The 22,715-nt window shown below is 38.8% G+C and overlaps 1 protein-coding gene across 4 annotated transcripts in view; it reads left to right on the top strand.

Moving 5' to 3' along the window:
- The window catches only part of LOC310719029 (kinesin-like protein KIF21A), a 43,154-nt gene that overhangs the window by 9,888 nt on the left and 10,551 nt on the right, over positions 1-22,715 (top strand). Inside the window, exons 2-26 of one of the 4 annotated variants that reach the window (XM_083528251.1) lie at positions 3,997-4,219; positions 5,546-5,728; positions 6,369-6,518; positions 6,729-6,860; positions 8,466-8,633; positions 8,943-9,058; positions 9,501-9,696; positions 9,882-10,071; positions 10,948-11,011; positions 11,256-11,450; positions 12,051-12,098; positions 13,024-13,099; positions 13,325-13,433; positions 13,893-14,081; positions 14,701-14,900; positions 15,069-15,176; positions 15,281-15,349; positions 15,612-15,757; positions 16,624-16,768; positions 17,252-17,446; positions 17,658-17,759; positions 18,680-18,845; positions 19,012-19,032; positions 20,040-20,097; positions 20,355-20,409. In XM_083528251.1, coding sequence (XP_083384377.1) covers positions 3,997-4,219; positions 5,546-5,728; positions 6,369-6,518; positions 6,729-6,860; positions 8,466-8,633; positions 8,943-9,058; positions 9,501-9,696; positions 9,882-10,071; positions 10,948-11,011; positions 11,256-11,450; positions 12,051-12,098; positions 13,024-13,099; positions 13,325-13,433; positions 13,893-14,081; positions 14,701-14,900; positions 15,069-15,176; positions 15,281-15,349; positions 15,612-15,757; positions 16,624-16,768; positions 17,252-17,446; positions 17,658-17,759; positions 18,680-18,845; positions 19,012-19,032; positions 20,040-20,097; positions 20,355-20,409 — 3,304 coding nt within the window. The remainder of the gene's footprint in view (positions 1-3,996; positions 4,220-5,545; positions 5,729-6,368; positions 6,519-6,728; positions 6,861-8,465; positions 8,634-8,942; positions 9,059-9,500; positions 9,697-9,881; positions 10,072-10,947; positions 11,012-11,255; positions 11,451-12,050; positions 12,099-13,023; positions 13,100-13,324; positions 13,434-13,892; positions 14,082-14,700; positions 14,901-15,068; positions 15,177-15,280; positions 15,350-15,611; positions 15,758-16,623; positions 16,769-17,251; positions 17,447-17,657; positions 17,760-18,679; positions 18,846-19,011; positions 19,033-20,039; positions 20,098-20,354; positions 20,410-22,715) is intronic. The other 3 variants (XM_083528253.1, XM_083528252.1, XM_083528254.1) reach the window with 3 other exon arrangements.

Here is a 22,715-nt window from a genome sequence, read left to right as displayed (position 1 = left end):
AGATAAGCTTCCATTAGGTCTGAGATTAGCAAAGGTCAAGATAGCCAGCAGCAGTGGGAGGTATAGTTATTTTAATCTTTTCAGAGTTGAGGAGTGGATTTAAAGGAACAGTTTGAGCAAACTAAAATGATATGACATTACAGGACAGATTCTTGGACTGAAATGACTTTGATAATTTGCTGTTATGGTGTAAGTTGCTGTATTTTGATGACATACCTCAGGTTACCATAGTGTGAAGTTTCCATTGTACTAAAAACCAAGAAGTTATGAAGTTGTATGGATAATGTTTGGATTCCGCAGTGTATCTGTGTTGTAGCTTCAAGGCAATGATTTCAATGTGTATTTCAATATGTAAATGTGTGTTTATGGAAATTATTTTGCATGAGACATCCTGTGGTAGGGCAACATGCTTGGAACGTGTGGATTATACCGGCGGTCCGAAGCTAAAGACACAGTCATATTTCAGACTCGCGTTCATTTCCATGCATACTGAGGTTAGCCATGATTGCTGTTATAAGGTGTGTAGCTTAAAACTTGTTAAAACTTTGCCTTCAATATTCAACTCTTTCCCTCAATATTCAACTCTTTCCTTTAGTATTCACTAATTTTCCCTCAAATAGGTTTACCCAAACCAGCAGAATGCTGATAGTGTTTTTCTGTTTCATGAAAAGCAAATGGTTATTGCTCATTCTGGGTGAAAGTTATCATAAAATGTAAGTTGTTTTTTTGGGGGTTTTTTTGGTGGAAAATTCCTCACTCAATCCAGCTTTGTCAGCTCAGGTTAAGTATAGAAAGATTCATGAAGGCAGGCCTTATTCTAGCCCTGGCAGTGTAAATTTGAAACCTGCGTGAGCCCCAGAGCTGCCCCATGACCACCATGTGGAGAGTCAGGCCAAGAAATTACTGTATTTTTTTAGTAAAAATTATAATTTCTTTTTTTTATGCCACACATGAAGGCCAGGTTTCAGAGCCAGATCAGGAGATGGTATGAGGCCTTCAAAGACTGATAGGTTGACTGTTAAACACGACCCTGGATGAGATGCCACTCCATCCCTAGAAATTATAAACCCACACACCCACACACCCACACACACGCCTTCAGGTAATTTAAAGTATCCAATCTACCTACTGTCATGTCTTTGGAAAGCGGGAGGAAACAGGGTCTCCAGTTTCTGTAGAACCTCAGAAAACATTCAAACCTACACAAACATGCAGAGAATGTGAATGTTAATGTGAAACGCTGCACAAACAGAAACCCTAGATCAGGTTTGAAATGAAGGGACCCTTGAGCTGTGAGGTAGCAACAGCGCCAACATCCTGTCCTTACATGGACCCTGGGAATGCATAACTATATGGGCATATGTATGTGGACATTTAAACATCACAGTCATATGTGCTTGTTGAACATTACATTTTAGACTTTGAAGACTTTTGTAGGAGCAAACGTCTGGACAGTTTTTTCTTTCTCAGAAGGCTTTACACTATAGTTCGGAGTGTGTTTGTAGGGATTTTTTTGTCCATTGAGGAGTGTTTTTGTGAGATTGGGTGTTAAAGTCTGGTGAGGAGGTCTGGCGTTTAGTCTATGTTCCAGTTTATCCCGAAGGTTTTTATTGGGGTTAGAGCAAGGGCTTCATCCTTAAAAAACTATGTCTTCATCGAGATCGCTGTGTTAAGAGAAACCTTGTGAACTGAAATTATAATGATTTAGACATTTTTGACAGTCATGTCATCATTTGAGGCAGTAGTTTGAGAAATGTTGGCAGTGATGTTCAGGTATCCACTTACTATATATTGTCTTTTGATAATGCAAGGGTATTGATGCCTTAAACCCGAACAAAACAAACTGGTGGCTCTGAGAAAACGATGAAGTTGAGATATTTACTGTCCCTCAGAACACTATGGCATGATACAACAAAATGTGTCGCATTTAAAAAAAAAAAATTTTTTTGTACCCATGTGGAAGTCACAAGGTAATGCTGTATGCTCTATAAATGCAGGAGTGGCCTCAAAGTATTTAGGGAACCCGAGCTAAAAGATGAATGTCGAGTAAGTCTTGTGCATACTATACAATTTTAGACTGATAATCCAGCCACCAAGCCCATGTTTCTTTAGGGAGTGGTGTCAAATAAATACCACGCATGACTTCACTTACTCATCAGTGCTCTTCATTACATCACAGCTTAGGTACAAGTAGTGCTATAAATAAACTCATTAAATTGTGCTAATCCAAGAAGGACATTTGAACTCGGTTATTGGGTGGAATGTAAATGCTCTAGGGTTCACTTATAAGTTCAATTAGTGTCAGTACGCGAATTTTCTTTCAGTAGACGATATATTCCATATTCGCTCCTCCTATTCACGTCCTTGGAGAAGGATCCTCTGAACAAATATGCTAAATAACTGAGATCTGATGTCATTGGCACACAATAAGAGCTCTGTGGCAATGAACCGTTACTACTGTAGGTCGTGCCCAACAGTGCCAGGACCTGAAACACTAACCTGCTATCCAGTTAGCACCTAGCATCAAGCTATCATGACTGACATGTTACTGATACGGTGCTATAAATAATACAGCACTATTCGTAAATAAAATCTTTTCACACAGAGACTATATTGCATGCTGGTGTTCTTGTTCACTGCTTATTGATTAATAAGTACTGTGAGTAGTAATGACAGGCTTGTGTTTATAGTACCGCTTTTGCACACAGTGAATGAAACAGATCTTCCATTTTCAAGCTGGAGTGAATAAGGTTGGGGGATGCCGGGAGGCATAGTTTTAGCCTCGCAACAACCATGGACGCTTAGGGTGGTTTGGTTGGAAAAAGGATGAATAAAAATAAACAGGAAAAAATTAGTTAATGAAAGGCAGGGCAGAGGGCACACTCAACGGATTTGCCCAGTTTCCTTCTCTCTGTCAGAACAGTGTATGCTCTGTTCATGTGAACTGTACACCTACATGATGATGTCCTTTTCACTGCTATGCAGCGAGTAAGTCATCCAAATTAACAGTGGTGGCAGTTGTGGTGGCTATGTTACTGGAGGTTAATTTGCATTAATAGTACATCAAGAGAAAATAAAGAAATCAATTGGAAAAAGGTAATCCAATACCAAAAAAAAAAAATTTTATGCTTCAGGTGAATTGTTTTAATATAGGGCGTGGTGTCGGCTCCAGAAAATAGAGTTTGATCCTGAGCTCAGATTACTATCCTGGAGTCACCAACTTACCTCTGACCAGGACTTAAAATGTTACCAAAGACCTGTGAGTGAGTGAGTGAATGAATGAATAAATAAATGTTTACTCCTGTCACATTAGCAGTAAAATTGGGATTGGATGACAGCGTTTAAAAAAAAAAATCTCAGTAATGTTAGAGCCTCTGGTCAGGGTGTAGTGAAAGGTGCAGTAATGTGCTTAGTAGGCTTTTGGCACTTAAACCACTGCAAGCCAGGCCTTGCCAGGGCATCTCCCAGCCCCATACCTTCTAACAGCTGCATACCTGCAGTCAAGCTGTCAGCACATTAAATATCCTTATAAGATTAAATGAGAGACCAGCGTGTGATTACGGCCCTCATAATAACTGTGAAAAGTCTTTTTATTTTTAAAGCTCTTATTCTTATTCATATTTAAGCCTTCATGTATCCCTGTTGTCTCTACGTTTCTGCCTCTCTACTTTGCCCCTCTCTGTTAGTCTTTGTCTCGATTAGTCTTTATCTCTTTATCTGTCTCTTATTCTCTCACTCTCACATGTGCACTTTCTTTTCTTTCTCGCTATCTCTCACACACACCCTCTCTGTATCATTGCCTGTCAGTCTTTATCTCCCTCTGTCTTTTTTAGTCTGTCTCTGTTTGTTTTTTCATGTCTGTTTATCTCTATTTTAACTCTGTTTTGTCTCTGTGTATTGGTGTTTCTTTCTTTCAATCTCTGATACTTTATGTCTAATTCTGGGCCTATCCCTGTTTCACTGTGCCTCATGCGATATCCATCACTGCTTCTTTAGGATCCGTCCTCAGCTGGCAAAAGAGAAGATTGAAGGATGTCACATTTGCACATTTGTGACGCCTGGAGAGCCCCAAGTGATCCTGGGAAAGGACAAAGCCTTCACTTACGATTATGTGTTCGACATGGACTCCCAGCAGGATGCCATCTACAGCAACTGCACTGAGAAGCTCATTGAAGGCTGCTTTGAGGGCTATAATGCCACTATCTTCGCATACGGACAGGTAACGCATGCCAAATATTTAGTACGGGTAATCCTCACAATACTGCAGGTGAGATTAAAATACTTAGGCATAGGATCAATTACATAAATGTTGCAGCTTTTTCATATGCTACATTACCATTGAGATGACAATCTTAGATAATTTTTATTTCTCTTTTGCCTTGTCTGTTCCATGTCCAGCAGCATTTTAGAATTAAAGGTGCTTCCAGCTGCTCTTGTTTTCAGTTAATTTCATATCAGCCACGAAGAAAAGCAAACAAGCCGTGAAACCTTTGTCAACAGTACAACATCAGACATGTTTCAACAGTGAGCCTATGGGGGGGGGGGGGGTGTGTGTGTGTGTGTGTGTGTGTGTGTGTGTGTGTGTGTGTGTGTGTGTGTGTGTGTGTGTGTGTGTGTGTGTGTGTGTGTGTGTGTGTGTGTGTAAAGGCCTGATAAATTAACCAAATGGGCTGTTCCTTAGAAGTCCCAGGACATCCACAATAAAGCAACCCTGATGCTATTCCATCTTTCCCCAAATCTCATCCTCTCTCATCACACTCTTTCAAGCTCTGCTATGAGAAGCTGGGGGGACTCATGTGTGAATTTGGATGCACCATCACATTCCTCTCTTTGTGGCCATGACAACATCGACTCCCGAGCCCCTTTTGTCTGTTCGGTTATCCCAGCGCTTCACTCCTAGACAAAGAAAACACTCCTACTCACGGCTTTTTATATGTCAAACAAATGGTAGTGGACAATCAATCACTTTCTGACCTGGCAGAGGTGTCCAAGCTCACAGTAGGACAGAACATGGACAGATTCGTGTGTTTTTTCGGGTTTTGGGCAGCTCACAATTTAAGGGCACTCATTTACACAGCCGAAAGCCAATTTGCATCATCTGAAAGATCAGCAGGAAATGTATTGTTGTAAGCTTGTATATTTGTTTGTGTTCTGAGATTGGGTTACTGTTTGCTCCAAAAAAAAAACAAAAAAAAACCAACATGCTAGTAGGTGGAATGACTATGCGTAATTGCCCCTAGATGTCGACGTGTGTATGAGGCAAACAATTTGGGGTGGATTTTCCCTTTTTTTTTCTCCTTTTTCATTATTATTTTATGCAACTGCACTGATTTTAAAAAGTGTTGATTTTTTGAATATATAGTAGCTTACAATAAATTGTAAACTTATTAGAATCTTTCAAAATTAGTAAAAGAGATTAATATTTCAGCACAATATCCACATCTACTGTTCAGCCATTCCACTTGTTTTTGTGTGAGATACATCATTTTTTATGTAATCATCAGTCACTTTTAAAACATTTTTTAATTTTTTGTTTCTGGTCCAGACTGGCTCAGGGAAGACGTACACCATGGGCACAGGTTTCGATGTGAACAACACCGAAGATGAGCTTGGAATTATCCCACGTGCAGTAAATCACCTCTACAGGGGCATTGAGGAAAGGAAGCAAGCTGCAATGGATCAGGGTTGCCCTGTGCCTGAATTCAAAATCAATGCCCAGTTCTTAGAAGTGAGCATGGTCCTTTTTTCATTATCCTTTTCTGGTTAAGTCATTAACAATTAACTTTAAAGTTCTTGGAAGTCCTTCGGCGACCAGTGATGTCCTTGAGTTTTTTTATTGGTTATAAAATTCAGTAAATTGTTTAGTTATGTTTTTATTAGTTTCACTCAAAAAAATTGGGGAAAAAAGTGGCAAAAATCTAAAATATTTTACTACACCGTACACAGAACATTATCTTTGTACTTAATGTAGTTCTGAGAAGTATTTTTTTTTTTTTTTTTACATTACTGTGGTGCTATGAAGCATTAGAAAGCTGGTCATAATATTATTTCAGTATTTGTTTAAAATAAACATGTCTGAGTAATGAGTATCCCCACTTCAAATCAAAATTAACTCCCAGATAACGGTAAGCAGCAGCTGCTGATCCAACACGTGGAGAACCGTGTTGACACTAAGTTATAGATTACACGGTTATCTTGTAGACACCGAGTTGTTCCTTTATTGCAGATCAGACTGTCCTTCTGAGTTATCACCGTATGTCTGCATGTCTAAATACCTCCAAGTGAGCCTGGTATGAAAGCCCTGAGGTTAGATAAAAGCTATTTGACAATTTATAAAAGCATTATTACATGTTTCTTTGTTTTTCTAGCTGTATAATGAGGAAGTTCTTGACTTGTTTGACACTACACGGGATATGGAAACCAGGAAGCAGAAATCTAACATTAAGATCCACGAGGACGCCAATGGAGGGATCTACACCGTGGGAGTAACCACACGTACAGTCTCCTCTGAATCTGAGGTTAGTTTTACAGTGTGTGTATATGACTGCAGAGCGTGTGTATTCTTGTTATATACTCCTACACTAGGCCCTTCCCCCCCCCCCCCCCCCCCCATAAACTTGAATGGTTGAATCAATGCAGCATTTACCAAAAATCCATTATATGGTGGTGCTGGTATTTGTCCTATTTGATATAATTAGTGTCTTTTTCTCTCTTTTCTCTGAGCTCAGATGATGCAGTGTTTGAAGCTGGGTGCTCTTTCCCGCAGCACTGCGAGCACTCAGATGAACGTCCAGAGCTCACGCTCCCATGCCATCTTCACTATTCACCTGTGCCAAGTCCGTGTCTGTGCCTCCAGCAATGTAGGTGGCACCGCGAACACACCAGCAACAGTCCTGCTATTTATATTGCCTGGGTTGCAGCTACATCCTACATTCACCCTCTTCTCCCTCAGACTCTTCTCTATTCATCCTCTTCTTCCTCAGACTTATTATTCACCCTTTTCTTCTTTAGACTCTTCACTATTCACTTTCTTCTCTCCCTTACTCATTATTTCTGCACTTCTGCCTCAGACTTCTCACTATTCACCCCATTCACCCTCAGACTACTTATTATTCCACGTTTTCTCTGACTCTTTACTTCCCCTTTTCTCCATCTGACTCCTCAATATTTACCTTCTTCTCACACCACATTACTCCCCCTCTTTCCCCTCAGACTCTTCATTATTTATCCTCTTCTCCTTCAGATTCCTCAATATTCACTCTCTTCTTATTCAGACATTTCAATACTCCCCCTCTTCTCCCTCTCATTTCTTATTATTCATCGTCTACTCCTTCAGTCTCCTCATTATTCATCACCTTTTCCTTCATACTCCTCAATATTTACTCTCTTCTTCCTCAGTCTCCTCATTATTCATCCTCTTCTCCTTCAGACTCCTGAATATTCACCCTCTTCTTATTAAGAATATTCATTACCCCCCCCCCTCTTCGCCCTCTCATCCCTCATTATTCAATTTAATTTAATGAATTTTTATTTGTATAGGGCTTTAAACAATTAACATTGTGTCAGCAGTTTTACACAGATAATGCAGTGATTAAGAATGAATAAGAATGTTCTTTATAAGTGTAAGTTTTCCCCTAATGAACAAGCTGGTGGCGATTGTAGCAAAAAAAACCTCCCTGAGATTATTCTTACTCTTGTCCTTCATACTCCTTATTATTCACCCTCTTCTCCCTTTAATGCCTTATTACTCCTCCTCTTTTACTTCAGACTCCTTATTTTTCACCCTCTTTTCTCGTTGACTCCTTATTACTCCTCCTCTTCTCCTTCAGACTCCTAATTTGTCATTCTCCTCAGCTTCAGACTTCTCAGTATTACCCCTTTTCTCCTTCAGACTTCTCATTATTCACCCACAATTTACCCTTAGACTACTCATTACGCCCCTATTACCTCTTTCACTCCTCATTACTCCCACTCTTTTCCCTCAACTCCTCAGTACTCCCACTCTTCTCCCTCAACTCCTCATTACTTCCACTTTTCTCCCTCAACTCCTCATTACTTCCACTCTTCTCCCTCAACCCCTCACTACTCTCCATTTTCTCCCTCATGTCTGATTACTCCGATGTTTTTGCTCAGACTCTTCATTACTCCCCCTCTTCTCTGTTCAACTCCTCATTACTCCTCCTTTTCTCTCTGACATTTTTTTCACCATCTTTTTAAGACATCTAATTATTCATCATCTTCTTCCTCAGTCTCCTCATTATTCACACTCTTCTCATTCAGATGTCTGATTACTCCCTTGTTCTTCCTCAGACTCCTCATTTTTACCTTCTTCTTACTAGTCAGTACGCATTATAAGGTACTGTTTTGCAACATATCTGGATTGTGTTGTTCTTTTTGATTCAGTATTTTCTTTATTGGATACCATTTTAATCTCATTTATCTTTGTTTATTGGGTTCTTCTTTAGAACAGCGAGGCAGACAACAGGCTGGCCAATGGCTCCTCAGAGATGAACGAGTTTGAAACCCTCACAGCCAAGTTTCACTTTGTAGACTTGGCTGGATCAGAACGACTGAAGAGAACAGGAGCAACCGGGGACAGAGCTAAAGAGGGCATCTCAATCAATTGTGGACTGGTATACTTCAGAGTGGCATGGCATTATTTGATAGGAAAGATTATTTAACTTGTTATGAAAAGTGATTGGTTAATGAGCCATTATAGCCATAACTTTTTAGCTTGCCTATAGGGGCGCTCATTCCTGATAAGAATCTCTTTTTAGGCGCTGAATATTTTATTGTCACTTTCTTGCTGTGGTCAATATCGCCATCTAGTGGTGTTTTGCACAAACGGCACCAGTTTACTTCTTAATTTTTTTTTATCATTATTTTGTTTTGGGTTTTGTATGTTGGATTTTATGTTTTTGTTGTTGGTGTGTCTTGTACAGCTCGCTCTGGGGAATGTAATCAGTGCCCTGGGAGACAAGTGCAAACGATCCACACATGTGCCGTATCGTGACTCGAAGCTCACCCGGCTCCTGCAGGACTCTTTGGGAGGGAACAGGTCTGCATCTCGAATTTGTTTAACCATGACATTTGTGTTATAAATCAAGTGCAAATGCTTTTGTGAAGTGAAATTTTTTTTTCCTGCATATTGAAGAGTGTTCTGCTTAATTGTATTTCATAGAGCTTAAATTTTTGCCATTTAAATCGAAGAATAAATGTGAACCAAAGATTTGTATTTGAAATGGAGTGGCTTTGACGCCCTCATCTATGAAATGTATTTATCCCAAATATTTGAAAAGAGAATGCTGTTTCATTCATTTTATTTATTTAAATTGTTGCATCATGGATTCTTTTCGTGTTGTTTTTTTGTCTTTTTTTTTTATTTATTTTTTTATCCTTGACATTTTTTGACAAAATTTTAAAAGCTGAATGAATTGACTATAATCTTTCTTTATTTATCTCTCCGTCTGTCTGTTTGTGTCTTCCACCTGCCCCTCCAGTCAGACAGTGATGATAGCCTGTATCAGCCCCTCAGACCGGGACTTCATGGAAACCCTGAACGCTCTAAAGTATGCTAACCGGGCACGTAACATCAAGAACAAGGTGGTGGTGAATCAGGACCGAGCCAGCCAACAGATCAGCGCCCTTAGAACCGAGATTGCACGGCTGCAGATGGAGCTCATGGAGTACAAGACGGTGAGAGTAAAGGGAAACCCAGGACAGAGTAATATAAAGGGTTTGGGCTGTCACAGTGTAAATATGAATATAGCATCTTTTAATAGTGTCTTTAATACCCCATTTTATATATAATTAAAGAAACCTGAATTCATTGGTGCAGTTAGTGAAGAAATATCTCTGTTGTTCTGCATGCTTGGACACAGGGTAAGCGCATGGTAGGTGAGGACGGCCTGGAAAGCGTTAACGACATGGTCCATGAGAACACCATGCTGCAGACGGAGAACAAGAACCTGCGTATCCGTGTCAAGGCCATGCAGGAGACCATCGATGCTCAGAGAGCTCGACTAACACAGCTGCTCACTGAACAGGCCAACCAGGTCCTTGCTAAAACAGGTACACTGAGTACAATTATTATAATGTGAATTATGATGCCTTCATTCTTATTTTTTATTTAATATCAAAAGAGTTGTGTGGGGCAGGAAAGGGTTGTTCTACAAGGAAAAGAGGGTTGTGTGCAAAGGTTTTGAGCACGAATCTCCTGTTGCTTTTAAAATACACAAAATAATCCTTATGAAGCTCTCAGAGCGAAGCCAAAATGTTGGATGAAGCCACTGATGAATTCAAATCATTTTTTTTTTAAAGAGTCCAACAAAACCAATTAACTAGTCAAAAAAAAAAGGGTCAAGAATCTATAAATGAGGTGTATGTTAAATATTTAACATTTTACATAGTTTTTTACTTGTATATGAAAAGACAGAATGAACACAGAACAAATAAACAAATGAATGCAGCATGCACAGACCACTTTTTCTTTAAGTAGAAAAAACAGAGCTTTATTAAGCACTGGGAACTTTAAAAAAAATCTTGAATAATTGTCTTTTTTTTCCCAGTTTATTTTTAGGTTAAGATTAACTTCTGGTGCCCCTGTGAATGAGCTGCTGATAAAGAATATAAAATAACGTATTAGAATGAGTTTATGAGAATATATGCCTGAAAATCAAAGAACTTCTACTTAATCAGATTAAAGAACGTAACAGGGCTAAACTATTTGTTTGGATGGTAGACTATGGTTTTAACTATTGCTTTTTAATAATGTGTTCTTGAACCCATGTTCTATTATGCCTCATTCTTATGCCTCTAGTGCCTAGCTGTAATTTATTGGGTCATGGTATGAATAGTGTTTATTAAAATTGAGATTAAGATTCCAGTAAGATCCAGTAAGTTTTCTTATAACAGCATTCTGGTTTCTTTTGTTTTTCTGCTTTGCAGGTGAAGGAAATGAGGAAATAAGCAACATGATTCAGAATTACATTAAAGAAATTGAGGAACTCCGGTAAAGTACCTTGTATGCTTTAATCACTCTGTGTATTTTATCTCAAGCTGTGTGTGTGTGTGTGTGTGTGTGTGTGTGTGTGTGTGTGTGTGTGTGTGTGTGTGTGTGTGTGTGTGTGTGTGTGTGTGTGTGTGTCTTAGTCTGTCAGTCTCTATGTCCATGTGTTTTTATTTCCCTTTGTGATCTTTGTGTATTCGACTTAAACTGTTATGTGTTGAAGTGTTGACATTTTTATGGTCTCCAGGGCCAAGCTGTTAGAGAGCGAGGCAGTCAGCGAGAGCCTGCGTAAGAACCTATCCCGGGCTGAGACACGCTCCTCTCTGTACGGAGGAAGCACTCCGTTTCCACAAGGCCCAGAGAAGGAGGCATCTGACATCATTGAGATCGCCAAGAAAAACCTGGAGAAACTCAAAAAGAAAGAGAAAAGGAAAAAAAAGAGGTGAGCCTCCTCACACACCTGCGGGTTGTCAGGATTTCAGTGTCTTTTCAGGACTTTCGGGAGAATTATTTATTGGCTGTGAGCCCTGCCCCTCCATGCTCCCCATGAGTTCTGTGCACACTTGCTGGAGCCTCTTTTATAATACCTTATTACAGTGAATGACAACTGTAATTATAACACCAGACAGTGATTATTCTTTCCATGGAATTCATTTGATAAGCCCTACTGCGCTGTTATGTGTATTCAAGGTTGTCATTGTGGTCTTTGCACCGTTTAGACAGAATAAATGTAGCTTATCCCGAATATCTCCTACACAACAAGACAAAACTAATATTTTGTTTTTATGTATTTATTTCACAGACACTATAGTAACCATACTGAATCCAAAATATTGTTGATGTGAGCAATTCGGGTCTTGTCCAAGTGCCCCTTGTTCACAGAAACAAGACACAAATATTCTTACGGCATACGACTGAGAACTCAATAATGCATACACCTCAGAAACCGTCTATCTAGCAAAGGCTTTTTTTTTTTTAACAATATAATTACTGTTGTTTTTCGGTTTACTCTCTCACCTCCACTCACTCTCTTCATCTGAAGACTACAGCAGATGGTAAAATGTTCCTGCGACGACCATGACAACGACAGGTTTGAGCTCATTACTACACCACTAACCCTTTAACATCACTTTATATATAATTATAAATATGGATACTGTGTATTGTACATGGAAGTGGATGGCATCATGGGAGAAAACAGATACCCTTACACTCTACTTTACCCATAACCTCTTACCCCTTTGCTTATCATCCATACTTTTGCAACAAGTGCTCATGATCTATTGCTAATTATCTCAATTTCAGAGTAATGTTCAGTTATTTGTGGAACTTCCTGGGTTACTTACACTGTAATCACTGAATGATCGAGCTTTGCTTTCCTAGATTCTGTGATTTTATGACAGAATTGGAGATTAACAGCAAAACAAACAAAAACCCCAACAAAAAAAATTCTACTGACATTAAAAAATATTTTGTAAGTAATGTGTGTAATTAACAGTAAACAGTGTTGTTGCCTGATCAACTTACCAATAGAGTTACCAAAAGGAGCATAAATTCCAGTTGTTTGGGGGTAAAATGTACATTAATACCTCAGCACTCGTTGGTAATTCTGGTCTGTAATACTCAAGACTAGTGCTGGAACTGATGAGTATCGAACAAGTAGGTGGTAGCATTTTGAACATTTTAGGACCCACGATTTAAGCTTGAAATGTGGATTTTAAGCTTAAATCATGGATCCTAAAATGTTAAAAATAGAATGCTATGGCACTGTTTATGAGCTAAAATGAGACTCTTCGTGCATCTGTTTTACTACGAGTCTGAAGCGCTCTCAAGTTTCATCATGAGAGTCGGTGTCAAGCTCCGAAAATGTGGCACGTGCGGAAAAATGTTACAGTTGTCATAACGTGACGAGTAGTGAATTTGACGAGTTTTGTAGCCGTTGAGTACCGAGGTATTACTGTATGTTTATTTAATTATTTATTTAGTCACTCAATTGTTGAATATGTTTCTAACAGTGTCATTAAAGAGGAGGGGCCTGACAATGACCAGGACAAAGAGCCATCAGACAGAACCAGTGAGGAGCCAGAGGCAGTGCGTTTGGTTTCCATTATTCGAAGAAAATAATGTGTTTTATAATAATATAATAATGCAGTCTGGATGTACACTTTGCTATTAATAACTTCTGTTCATCCATTTTGTGCATTGTATTTAGTTTGTGAAGCAGCCTTATGGCAATACTTTACTTTTAAGGATCATATGCATTGCAAGAACTCTAAAGGTAAGATGATGTGAGTCTGTTTGTAACTGATTATATAGGAAGGAAGCGATCATGAAGAGGGAGATGAGTGTGAGGGAGAGGAAGAGGAAGATGAGATGGAGGCAGACGAGACCTCGGATGAGTCAGACTCCGAGCTGGATGAGAAAGGTAAAGACAGTCACTTTCCTATACCTATACCTTTAAAAGCGAGTCTCGCATGTTGTTATCAACATCATATGTTGCTATTAAGCATGTTTCCTCAACAGTTGAATAAAAGTTGAATAGTTGAATCTGTGAAGTAAAAATCTTTTTTATTTATTTTTTTTTTTTTCTTCAACTTCTCATACTTTATAGTCAGATTATATTTTAAATATAATTTAAATTTTATAATTTTTTTTTTTTTTTAACGTTAATTTACTCCTTTGAACAGCATTTCACTATGTCATACTCTGTATGAATGTGTATGTGAGAAATACAATTTTTATTTAAATATACTGTGTGTGTATGTATGTGTTTGTATGTATGTGTGTATATGTATATATATATATATATTTCAGTTCATCTACATTATGCACACAATAGTTAGAGAACATGTATTGATCCTAGATGTGCCTGATTTGCTCACAGACAACTTCCAAGAAGATCTGGCGAACATTACTTGTGAGATTGCGATTAAACAGAAGCTGATTGATGAACTGGAGAACAGTCAGAGGCGTCTCCACACGCTAAAACAGCAGTACGAGCAGAAACTTATGATGCTGCAGAACAAGATCCGAGACACGCAACTGGAGAGAGATCGGGTGCTGCACAACATGGGTACGACACTCTGTCTTCCTCCGGATTTGATTCTCTTTACAATGAAATTACAAATTGGAGAACTGTGGAATGTCCTGACAATCTAGGCAACATTATCATAGTTGCTATTTTTATTTTTAGACAGGCAGAGCTACAGAATGCTTTACAGGCACAGGATTTTTTAATCTGTCTTCTCATTTGGGAACATGGGGCTTGTTATTACATGCCAGATACAAATACAAAGTCGGTCCTTTTCTTCTGCTAAATCAGATAATGTGCCATGGGGTAATTAAATTTCGTCTTGCTGTGTGCAACTGTGCACAATAAAATGTCTTTATTGAAATCAGACTTGCATATTTATCCACATTTACATATTCACCCATAGTTACACATTCATCTATATTTATTGGAGTGCTTTTATAATTGACAACCTACACAATAAATCAATACAGAGTAAACATAAAACTGTCATATTTTACTTAAAAACGACGCATCAGTTGGTAATTATTTCCTACTAATTACCTGCTACTTTCTATCTGTTCTACATTTTCTGTTTGCTGTTATTAATCCATAACTCCATTAGAATATGTGAATATGCCATTGTTTAAGTGGTATTATTAAAGGTGGCATGTTTTTGCAGGCTCGGTGGAGTCGGGCACAGAAGAGAAGGCGAAGAAGATCAAGGCCGAGTACGAGAAAAAGTTGAGCTCCATGAACAAGGAGCTGCAGAAACTTCACTCGGCTCAAAAGGAGCATGCACGTCTGCTAAAGAACCAGTCCCAGTACGAGAAACAGCTCAAGAAGCTCCAACAGGAGGTCTCTGAGATGAAGAAGACCAAGGTATGCATCCAATTGACTGTACTAGATGCTCTTTCTTCCAAGTGTGGTCACTCACATCTAGGTTTGTCATGTCTAGCATCAATGAAAGTGTACATCTAAACTATGCTGAATCACATTGTTTGACTCATTTGGCACATTTTAGCAACATGTTAATAATATTTGATTAAGGTTGGGTTAATGAAGCAAATGAAGGAGCAGCAGGAAAGGAGCTTTGCTTCAGAAACCCGTCGCAACCGTGAGATCGCCACACTCAAGAAGGACCAGCGTCGGCAGGAGGTATAGAGAGTCGGTTTTTACTTCATACAAATGCAGAGCTGTATAGATTTTTTATGCATACAGTCTGACATTTGTTTCACCTTCATTTCTGTTTTCTCGTACAGCATCTGGTACGGCAGCTGGAGGCTCAGAAAAGACAACAGGAACTCATCCTGCGCAGGAGAACAGAAGAGGTGAAGGAAACAATTAAAAGAAAAAAGATTTGGGGGTTGTTTTGGGGTCAATTGTTAATGAAATGATTATGTATTAGGATAAGCACATGCTCTAATCCTGGGAGTGGATTTGTAACCAGAGCTACTTTCAAAGCTTTGCTGTAATAGAAAATTAATTAGCAGGTTATGACCAATCAAGTGCAAGATTTCAACACTATATGATGTTGAAAGGGGTTTACCCCACATTTTGATCTGTGTAATTTTTTTGCTGTGTGCACTATAGGTGACTGCTCTGAGGAGGCAGGTTCGACCAACCTCAGGAAAGGTGAATCGGAAGATCAGCTTGCCTGAGCCTTTACAAGAGCCTCCTGCACGCCCCGGGTACACTCGCGCGCATACTGCTGGGAGTAGTGCACCTAACGGAACCAGGTACTATCCGCCAGGGTGCAGGATGCAGGATATATTGCTTTTAGCTTTAAATATTTTTGTGTTTTGATTATAATTTAAATCTCATTTCAAAACTGTATATTCCTAACGTCATTGGCCCAATTAATTTCTTTTAGCAAGTAAAATACCAAATAAATAGATGGGTTTCTAAATTAAATGGTGTCTGTACCAATTTGCTTTAGTGGTTTGAGTCCACTAGTCACTGAAAATCACCTTTACATTGTGATGGAACGTTTCCACCTTGATGAAAGTGGTTTCTTTTAGAACGACCATGCGCCAATTCACAGAGCATAAGTGCTTATTGAATGTAAAACCGTCTAAATCGTTCATCACTTGCTTGAAATTTCAACGCAACTGAACACATACAGGAGATTTTTGAAGCGATCTGTTATTCCGTATTCTTTATCACCATCATTAAAACACCGATTGAGGGAATATATTGTATAGATCATTTACATGCAATTGCATTGCGGCCAAATGAAGTTCTAAAGATGTGTTGGATTCTATTTCAGGCTTCACTCAAATGGTTCTGACGGCATGTGGTGACCCAACACCTTATTTAGACAAATTTTGTTACTTAATAATTTATATATATCTGTAAATTATCTTCATTTCAGACCCACAAAAGTCTTTTTAATGCTTTGGGTTACTTTTAATGGAAAGTACATGTGTGTACAGAGGAGAGTAAATAAGAGAAAGAGGGAATTTTTTGGTTAAGTTTGTTATTTCTGCTTTTTTTTTAATTGTGTTTCTCTAAAGTTAAAATAACTGGAACATACAGTTACATAATTTCAAATGTAAAAATTAGTGGGTATAAATTAGCTAATTCAGTATGAACTTCGTAACAGGAAATATCAAATGCGGTCAGGGGGCGTGTTCTCCACCAGAACAGCACGGGCCAAATGGCAGTCGCTGGAGAGGCGTGTCAGTGACATCATCATGCAGAGAATGACCATCTCCAACATGGAGGCAGATATGAACCGTCTCCTCAAGGTAAGAGATGCAACAAATTGGTCAGCTTTAGTGTTTTTGTCAAATACACTATATGGACAGAAGTATCGGGACACCTGCCCAGGTCCAGCAATGTGTAGCTCGTCCCCAAACTGTTACTACAAAGTTGGCACACAAATGTATAGGACCGTCTGTTTCCCCAGTGCCCCTGTATACAAAGACAACTTCATGAAGATTGGAGTTGGATTGGAATATTTTGAGTGGCCTGCTATGGCCTTAATCCTGTTTAACACCTTTGGGATGAATTTGGATTGCTGACTGCACGCCAGACCTCCTCACCCTACATTGGCTACTAATGCCCTTCTGACTGAATGAACACAAATTTCAACTTCCAACCTTCAGAATCTAGTAAAACATCTTTCCAGAAGATTAGAAAGTATTAAAACAGCAAAATGAGACTAAATTGGGAATAGGATGTTCTTCATTAAAATCCTATGATTTTTGCTTTTTGTGTGTGTGTTCTAGCAACGGGAAGAACTGACCAAGCGCAGAGAGAAGCTGGTAAAGAAAAGAGACAAGACTGTTACAGAGGGCAGTGACACAGACAGGACCGTCCAGTCTCTCAACGAGGAAATGGAGTCTCTCTCAGCCAACATTGACTACATCAATGACAGCATTGCCGAATGCCAAGCCAACATCATGCAAATGGAAGAAGCTAAGGTACTCATGGCTCTAATCGTGTTATAAATACTGCTATGGGCAATTAGCTGTTGTATTGTCTAACATCTGTGAAATCGTATTTATGGACTTTACAGATGCAGAACAGCTTTGGACTAAATTAGACCGACTTTGCATCAACATTTTAGTCTAAGACTAGGCTACCAAAATATTCCTAAAGCTTCAATGCATGTATATGTCATATATATCTTAGGAGGAGGGTGACACAGTGGACGTCTCTGCAGTGATCAGCTCCTGCACTCTGTCAGAGGCACGCTTCCTACTTGACCACTTTATCTCCTTGGCCATCAATAAGGTACAGAAGACATGTAAACATATTCACTCAAAAACACACAATCATGTTTGGGAATTTGGGTTTTGTGATGCTAATGTGCCCCCAAGACATTTTAATTACTTTGAACTTGAACAATATTTGAATTTTAATATTTTGTATCTGTTGAAAGATTCAACATTAAGAAGCTTAAGACTGTATGTATGAATATGCTAGTAAATTAATATCAAGTAAATAAATAAAAAAGTCACACCGAAATGTGTCCTTAAAGTGATATTGAATTCATACGGATGAAAAGATTTTGAACTGATGTTAGACAGAACTCTACACCAGCGGTCCCCAAACTTTTATGCGCCACGGACCGGTTAATTGTCGGACAATGTTTTATAATAATATTGTCGGACAATATTTTTCACAGACTGGCCTTTAAGGTGTGGCGGATAAATACAACAAAATAAAATGATACGACCGGCATAAAAACTGGTATTTTCTAAATATAATAATAAACGTGAATCCACTGTGTTGTTTTTTGTTTATTGTGCTAGCTTGGGGGTTTCAATTTAGTGGTAATGTAAAGACATGTGACCGAGGCATCATGACTTGCATCAAGAGTGAGTCATAGACAGATGTGGCGGAGAGAATCCGGTCATTTTCCAAAATAAAACATCGTTCAGGATCAGATAGTTAATAAAATGTAAATAATAATGTAAGTTATGTATTCTTTCTGTGCGGCTTGGTACCAATTGACCCACTGCTAGACACCATCAGTAGCAAACACAAACTGAGGAAAATTTCTCTAGTGCAGTACCACATTTAGCATCTACTAGCATCATCTATTTATACTGAATGGAATGAAAAATATCAATTACATTTTTGAAAAACTTTACTAAAGACCAAATGCCATGTGTACTTCTATGTACTGAATGTGGATTTTCCTCCTCTAGGGTCTGCAGGCAGCACAGAAAGAGTCTCAGATTAAAGTCATGGAGGGCCGGCTGAAGCAGACAGAGATTAACAGTGCCACACAGAACCAACTTCTCTTCCACATGCTGAAGGAGAAAGCCGAGCTCAACCCAGAGCTGGACGCTTTATTAGGAAACGCTCTGCAAGGTGCAGATCGCCTGCACACACACACACACACACACACACACGCACACACTCATGCATGTACTTCACCTAGCATCCAGCATGGCTCTCATTTTCTACACTCCAGCCTCACCTTTTTGAGTTTGATCTTGATTTACTTTTTTTCTTTTTGTCACCCAAACCCTAACAGAGCTAGGTAATGCAGCAACTGGTAAGTAAGTCCCCATGTGAGCACAAGAATCGCAGTCAGAATCTGTAATAGTAGTAATGTGCATGGGGTCTAGCTTTTTTTCCAAAATCCTCCTATTCTGACTTTTTAACAGTCCCGTGTTCAAACCAGCTAAACACACTAAAGAACTAGTGCATTTCTCGCCTTTATTAGGATGCTAACAGTTGGGACTCAGTGGGTGTTTGAGTGCTGTAATTTCTGCCTTGTGTTTGCAACTGAGCTCTTTTCAGTAGTTAGAATGCTTGACCTCAGAGACACACTACAGTTTGTAGTGTAATTGACGTTTTAATGACTTACTAACATCTTTCTGGTAACTGGATTCTCTTGAATGACCGCCTGTATCCACACCCTTCTGTTGTGTTTAGCCCCTATGCTGTGAGCTGACACTGATTTTGAATTCGGATTGACTGTTCACAATGGCTCGGTGTTATGTTTATACATAAACACAACACCTTTTGCACGTCATTTCCTTTCTTTCCAACTTAACATGCAGCTAACCTCATTCAAGTTAGAAATTCAGCTAATCCCAACCCTTCAAACCAAAATAACGCTAGTGGGGGAATTTATTTTAGAAAATATACACAATTTTTTCTCATTATACCAAATGTAGCCGACCAGTCAAGATGTTACCGTGTTTGCTGCTTTTACTTTTACACTGGGGTAAAATAAAAGGTAAAAAGTAACTTCAATCATATCTTCGTTTGAGGTAAGTGTAAAAACTGAGTTCACTGTGAATTTGAGTTTTAAATAGTGTATGCCACAGCTATCCATGGACAGTTGGCTAATAGAATATAACCAACCTGGTCCTCAAAAACCCATCTTTCTTCCAGTTCATGTATTTAGTCATTACTCCTTGGTCATTAGTGAGACCGAGCTATTGGGTGGTAATTAGATATTTTCAAAACGCACTAGTTAATGCTATGTTCGCCAATGTGTGCACACACCTGAATGTAACTGTGTCAAGGCCTGTATATTCTGTGCTCATTTAGAGAATGGCGAGGAGAGCAGCAGTGATGAATCGGACCGGAGTCCAGCTACTGAGGGGAGGTAACGCGCCATAATTACAAACCAACACAATATATCATTTAATATCTATAAACAAATGCTCTAAATGATATATTGGTTCCAAACACACTACCATTCAACCATAATAACCATTTTATCATCTGCTTATTCACTAAAAAACCGTCATTATCTGCACACTTTAATAATAATAATAACAATAACAATAGCTGGGATTAGCTTCCAGTCGATCTGCTCACTGTACCTTATGTCTTACTGGGGATTTGATTTGTCTGTTCCAGCTCGTTGGCCTCAGACTTGATGAAGTTGTGTGCAGAGCCCAAACCCAGAAGTAAGGTATGTCATCATAAGGTACACCAAACATATATTTATTATTGGAAAAGACGTTTACAAGAGAAGTTCACAAGTATGTCTTACATTTTGTGTACTCTCAAGAAATAGCAATAAATGTATGTAAAACCTTAATATCAGAAGGTTTCTAAATCAGAGAAATATTACTTAAGGACTGGGTTTCACCAAACTGCTTTGTAGTGTTTTCTCAGTTGCCAGAAGACAAATCGCATTCATTTAATAGTACAATACATCATTACCTATTAGGGGTGGAACGGTACTCAAAATTATGGGTTCAGTACCTCCCTACGTTTTTAAACTTAAAAGTACAGTCCGGAGGAAGAAATGCAAAAGGTAAAATTGCTTGTTGTTTTTTTTATTAACGTAGTTTATTATTAACAATTGATGTTAAACATCAACAGTTTATATTTTTAAAAAACAAATTACGTTTTAATTTAATTTTAATTTAATAAATTAATAAGATTAATAAATAAATTAGGAAGTAATTCATTTCTGAATAAATAAACTGGATGAATGAATAAATAACTATTTTATATACAGTGAGGAAAATAAGTATTTGAACACACTGCTATTTTGCAAGTTCTCCCACTTAGAAATCATGGAGGGGTCTGAAATTGTCATCGTGGGTGCATGTCCACTGTGAGAGACATAATCTAAAAAAAAAAATCCAGAAATCACAATATATGATTTTTAAACTATTTATTTGTATGATACAGCTGCAAATAAGTATTTGAACACCTGTCTATCAGCTAGAATTCTGACCCTCAAAGACCTGTTAGTCTGCCTTTAAAATGTCCACCTTCACTACATTTATTATCCTAAATTAAATGCACCTGTTTGAGGTCGTTAGCTGCATAAAAACACCTGTCCACCCCATACAATCAGTAAGAATCCAACTACTAACATGGCCAAGACCAAAGAGCTGTCCAAAGACACTAGAGACAAAATTGTACACCTCCACAAGGCTGGAAAGGGCTACGGGGAAATTGGCAAGCAGCTTGGTGAAAAAAAGTCCACTGTTGGAGCAATCATTAGAAAATGGAAGAAGCTAAACATGACTGTCAATCTCCCTCGGACTGGGGCTCCATGCAAGATCTCACCTCGTGGGGTCTCAATGATCCTAAGGAAGGTGAGAAATCAACCCAGAACTACACGGTAGGAGCTGGTCAATGACCTGAAAAGAGCTGGGATCACCGTTTTCAAGATTACTGTTGGTAATACACTAAGACGTCATGGTTTGAAATCATGCATGGCACGGAAGGTTCCCCTGCTTAAACCACCATATGTCCAGGCACGTCTTAAGTTTGCCAATGACCATTTGGATGATCCAGAGGAGTCATGGGAGAAAGTCATGTGGTCAGATGCGACCAAAATAGAACTTTTGGGTCATAATTTCACTAAACGTGTTTGGAGGAAGAAGAATGATGAGTACCATCCCAAGAACACCATCCCTACTGTGAAGCATGGGGGTGGTAGCATCATGCTTTGGGGGTGTTTTTCTGCACATGGGACAGGGCAACTGCACTGTATTAAGAAGAGGATGACCGGGGCCATGTATTGCGAGATTTTGGGGAACAACCTCCTTCCCTCAGTTAGAGCATTTAAGATGGGTCGAGGCTGGGTCTTCCAACATGACAATGACCCGAAGCACACAGCCAGGATAACCAAGGAGTGGCTCTGTAAGAAGCATATCAAGGTTCTGGCGTGGCCTAGCCAGTCTCCAGACCTAAACCCAATAGAGAATCTTTGGAGGGAGCTCAAACTCCGTGTTTCTCAGCGACAGGCCAGAAACCTAACTGATCTAGAGAAGATCTGTGTGGAGAAGTGGGCCAAAATCCCTCCTGCAGTGTGTGCAAACCTGGTGAAAAACTACAGGAAACGTTTGACCTCAAACAAATGCTACTGTACCAAATATTAACATTGACTTTCTCAGGTGTTCAAATACTTATTTGCAGCTGTATCATACAAACAAATAGTTTACAAATCATATATTGTGATTTCTGGATTTTTTTTTTTAGATTATGTCTCTCACAGAGGACATGCACCTACGATGACAATTTCAGACCCCTCCATGATTTCTAAGTGGGAGAACTTGCAAAATAGCAGGGTGTTCAAATACTTATTTTCCTCACTGTATATATATATATATATATATATATATATATATATATATATATATATATATATATATATATATATATATATATATATATATATACAGTACAGACCAAAAGTTTGGACACACCTTCTCATTCAAAGAGTTTTCTTTATTTTCATGACTATGAAAATTG

Source organism: Silurus aristotelis (assembly GCF_946808225.1).
Source record: "Silurus aristotelis genome assembly, chromosome: 24".
Taxonomy (NCBI): domain Eukaryota; kingdom Metazoa; phylum Chordata; class Actinopteri; order Siluriformes; family Siluridae; genus Silurus; species Silurus aristotelis.
The sequence above is the reverse complement of the archived record's forward strand: the minus strand, read 5'-3'. Positions and strand labels throughout refer to the sequence as shown.